The sequence below is a fragment of the Zingiber officinale genome, chromosome 5B, assembly GCF_018446385.1.
Source record: "Zingiber officinale cultivar Zhangliang chromosome 5B, Zo_v1.1, whole genome shotgun sequence".
In the NCBI taxonomy this organism is placed as follows: domain Eukaryota; kingdom Viridiplantae; phylum Streptophyta; class Magnoliopsida; order Zingiberales; family Zingiberaceae; genus Zingiber; species Zingiber officinale.
In genome coordinates this window covers 103341421-103345734 of record NC_055995.1, presented here as the reverse complement: position 1 = coordinate 103345734, position 4314 = coordinate 103341421, and the positions used below count along the sequence as shown (strand labels likewise).

The window sequence follows — 4314 nt, the reverse complement described above, 5'->3', positions numbered from 1 at the left end:
ATCCGAGATGACATGGGGTGAGAGTTGTTGCAATGAGGTCACCGGGTCGAAACTCAGTGGCAGTGGGGGAATAAATCCCCTATCCCTATATCCCACCCGGTCCGTCCCATGTTAGCTCGGATACTACGATTTATCTCCTTCGTAATGACCGTGGATCCGGTCGATGGGGACCCTGGGGGCGAGGATTTCACCTTTTTACTGCAATTGACTCCACTTTATCATAGATTAATTTTTTTGCCCTTTACATTAAAGTAAGAAAGAGAAATTATGATACTTCTCTTCTTATTCCTGTAAGTTAATACAAAAGGAAAAATTTATGGTAACTCCTTTATCAATTTGTCATTATATTAATTCTTCTTTGTAAAATTTTGATGCACCGCATACGGTAAAGACAAAATCTGATTAGAATTTAAAAAAACTAAATAAAAATTAAAAATTAAAAATCTTTTACGCTGGGCGCGCACACCGCATACTCCTTATTTATTCAACTCTGTGGTCTGTAAATCAATTCAAGTTAGAATAAAATATATAAAAAATCACAAACCTAATAAATTTAATCAAACATAATCTAAACATTTTAAAATAGTTAATTACCCTTGACCAAAATATAGATAATAAAAAAACACAAATTAAATTAAATAAAACCAAACTAATATAATTTGTGAAATAAATATAAAACTTACAAGTAAATAACAAGCAGAAACTAAGAAAAACATCCCTTAATTAATTTAAAAAAAGATAAACGAATAACTAAACTTTAAAAATGCAAGTAAAATAACAGAAGCTCAAATTAAACTTAACGTTTGCATAAACAATTGCCGAAGAATCATTAACTCTCACGGAGAAAGGCCTTTCTCTCGTTTTTTCCTTTCCACTCAAGTAAATATAACCTTAAATTTTGATGGAGGCAAGATAATCCGAAATAAAAAATTTTATAGAAAAATCTCAAACTATCCCTAGAATAATCAATGAGACTAATTGATATTAACATCGCAAATCAAAGCAGAAAACAATTAATTATAGGATCATACTACAGAAAATAAAGTAGTCACTTGGCGAGAAAGCACAAAACAAGATAATCACTACACTTTGGTGCTTATAATCATAACCCACTTAAGTTAATGGCCAACTAACCACCTCATTAAACCGAATGCAAAAGACACTAAATCAATCTACCATCCACTCAAGTCAGACTCTCATCATTAACAAGGAAGTGCAATCATTCATGAAACAAAGAAGTCCTTGATTCATATGATCAAACATGTGCGGAACATCTCTGACCAGTTCCATCTGTTTCAATATCTTTATTTTCCATTTTTGGTAAAAAAATAATAATAATATTTTGTTTGTCTCGGATGGAAGAGGAGTTTCAACCAGCATGTAATGGGCTTCCTTCAATCTCATTAGCACTTAATTCTGCAAGGGATAGAATTACAAATCCTTAATTTCGACTGAAAATTCAATCAAATTCATGGCATTGATCAGCATCAAGCAAATTAGGAAACGAAGCTTACTGCATCCTCCGCATTGATTGTGCATGTCGGCCTTCGAGGCGGTAGCTGATGGGGCGGAGTGCGCTGCAGCGAGTTATGAAGAAATCAAACCGAGAAATGAAAGAATAAGAATGTTGAGATCCTTATGTGGTGATTCTTTGTTGTGAGCATGAGATGAATTGTACCTTCAACTTGGGCTTCAAAGATTCAGTGGCAGTTACTGCCTTTGGACTTGTTGCTTGCTGTGGAAAGGGAGTAATTGCAGTCAATGCATTTCATAAAATCTCCAAAGTCGACAAATCTAGCCTTATTGAATCAAAAGAGGAGGTGCATTTCACAAGCAAATTTAGACACAACCTCTTCTTTTTTCACTATGCCAAATGCACTTTAGAATTAAAAAAATACACTGCTATGGTACTCACTAAAGAAAGATTCATCCGGTGACATGGTTACATATCAATTCCTTGATAGCAAATACAAATAGATGGACTATAGTTGTCAGCTAATGCCTTTAGAATTTTCTTGTCGGTGAAAAAAAGTACCGATGAATCCATTTCTCTAGCCACATTCTTTTAGAATATAATTTAAAGGATGGTTTGGAGGTTGATACCTTGCCAAGGACCCAATCAGCAGAATCAAAGTAAGCTCTTTTATGGTCCTGCAACCAACCAAAATTTAAGAAATGAAATCAACTCAATCACTGTTTAACAAAACAAACGTGTCTAGATCATTCTTTGGTCTCCCTAGGTCAATTTTCCATTACTTTCTTGTATCATTTTGTGGGAATTTTCTTCAGTAAGATTCCCTTCAATTTTCACGCCAATTCTAATATTATATTAGATGAACTTGCCTATTTGTCAACACCGAAACTCATGCATCTCTAGTAAGGGTTGCTATGTTCAAATGGAAGCATTATATTTCAGATGTTAAAAAACTTACCTTCGAGATTAGTGGTTTCTTGGGTGCAATTCCTCCATAATTTTTCCCTATGGATATCTGAAATAAAGTAGGATAAAGAAGAGTAAAGATCACGGCAATAATACACTTCGAAAGCTTTAGTTTAAAAGAAAAATGTCTAGTAGTCTTCAAATAAAGTTCTTTGGTCTCACACAGGCAGAGGATGTTATTATCATACCATCAAACCTTGTTTAGGGTAAATTGAGTGTATACTTAATATCACATCAATACTCCTTTTGTAGATTTCAATTTTTCCCCCTTTTATCACCAAATCAAACAAAGTATTGATCCATACACATCCAACAAACAAGAAGAAAATTGATAACCAAACACAGAAATATGGAAGACTAAAATCACTACATCACCAAGAACCAAAGAAGGGGGGAAAAGATTAAAACACCGTTACCTCTTCACCCTGAGAAGCTAAACTTCCTTGATTGCAGCCGGCCATCACCTATCCTCCTCCCTCTACAAAACAAAAAAGTGCGGTGCCTTAGACTCTAGATAACAAAACCTCACCCTTAAAACTTGCAACAAAAGAGAGAAAAAGGAGAAGGAGAAGGGCAGCAATAACACCTTGTGACGAGAAGAGAAAGAGGAGGAGACGAGATGTGGAGGAAGCAGAGGGAGGGCAGAATAACAACATCTTATAGCACGGCAAGGGGGGACGGAACAAAAAAGGTAAAGAAGGTGAGATGAATGGGGCATCCCATTAAAGAGGGCGGTAAGCAAGGTATGAGGGATAGAGAAGCCAAGCCGTCACCCCCGACTTGGATCGGAAGCTGCCAAATTTGCTACTTTCCTCCTGATCTAATCTCCAAGTTCGGAACCGAATCGGTTGGTCAAACCCTAGATCTTCCTGCCCAGCCGACACGCCGCCACCCTCTTCGCAGTCAAATCTATCCGTCCAAGATCCTCCCAAAATCCATCGATTCCCGTTGACCGTGGTCCACTCTGGTGGCGGCCACGGCCAGCCATGCTTCTCGGGCCTTGTTCTTGGACCCAAATCCCGGAAGCAATTAATTGCCAAAACTACATTTTTATTTATTATTATTATTTTTTAATCATTCAGTTACATCTAATTAATTTTAAAGATAAATAATTTTAAAAAATTTATTTATCAGATAAATTTAAAACACAATTACTTAAACGGATGCCCATGGACAGAATTTTTATTCGAAAGATTTATACGAACGCAAGGTGGGTTTAGAGTTTTTGTTAAACTTTCGTCTTTTAGCTCAGCCAAAGCTTCGAATGCCGTTAGATTCGTAGTGGTTTGCCTGGTAGATTTTCCAAACAGGGTATAGATTGTGTGAATCCAATGCATCTCATTGTCTACATTCCTAGGATTCCGTCTTTTCAAGGCAAACTTATGCGCAACCACTAAAGTTGTTAACTTACTCGATCAATTCTCTCAACTTGACTTGTTCAATGCAACTTGTGTTGTTTATGGAAGAAACAAGAAGAGTTTTGGAGTTCAAATTCACTTTGTACTGTGTTTACTTGTATTCGCTTGATGGCTTCTCGACATGACACGTGCAGATTCACAAAATTACACACTTACTTTTATATTTCTTTGAATTTACATTTAGGGAAAAAAAAATCAAAGGTACCTCAATTATTCCAGAAACGCTTCCCTTTAATTTTTATCAAAAGGGTACTCTAATTATACTCCAGAAATTTAAAATATCATTCTCATTATTATTTCTCATCTATATTTTTTATTTAAATTTTAAATTAAGATAAATTATAGTAATTATGAAATCGTAACTACTATACATATTATAAGAATTATGATTTATAATTACTACCATCTGAATATTAGATAAGTAAATTAAATCTGTATTATAGTAATTAAAAAATG

General features: G+C 35.1%; 1 protein-coding gene across 1 annotated transcript; it reads right to left on the bottom strand.

The window, feature by feature from the left end:
* Positions 1–1226: 1226 nt before the first annotated feature.
* Positions 1227–3339, bottom strand: LOC121985243. Its single transcript, XM_042538567.1, has 7 exons — positions 3027–3339; positions 2857–2918; positions 2433–2489; positions 2104–2151; positions 1679–1735; positions 1515–1577; positions 1227–1416 (listed from the first exon to the last, which is right to left on the bottom strand). The coding sequence occupies exons 2-7, from the start codon at positions 2899–2901 to the stop codon at positions 1411–1413; spliced, it is 276 nt and encodes a 91-aa protein (XP_042394501.1). The 5' UTR covers positions 2902–2918; positions 3027–3339; the 3' UTR covers positions 1227–1410.
* Positions 3340–4314: the final 975 nt, after the last annotated feature.

Coding starts and splice junctions, on each gene's coding strand:
- LOC121985243 (XM_042538567.1), bottom strand. CDS start 2,901: ATGGCCGGCTGCAATCAAGGAAGTTTAGCTTCTCAGGGTGAAGAG. Junction 2,490..2,856: donor TAGCTTCTCAGGGTGAAGAG/GTAACGGTGTTT, acceptor ACTTTATTTCAG/ATATCCATAGGGAAAAATTA. Junction 2,152..2,432: donor AGAAACCACTAATCTCGAAG/GTAAGTTTTTTA, acceptor GGTTGGTTGCAG/GACCATAAAAGAGCTTACTT.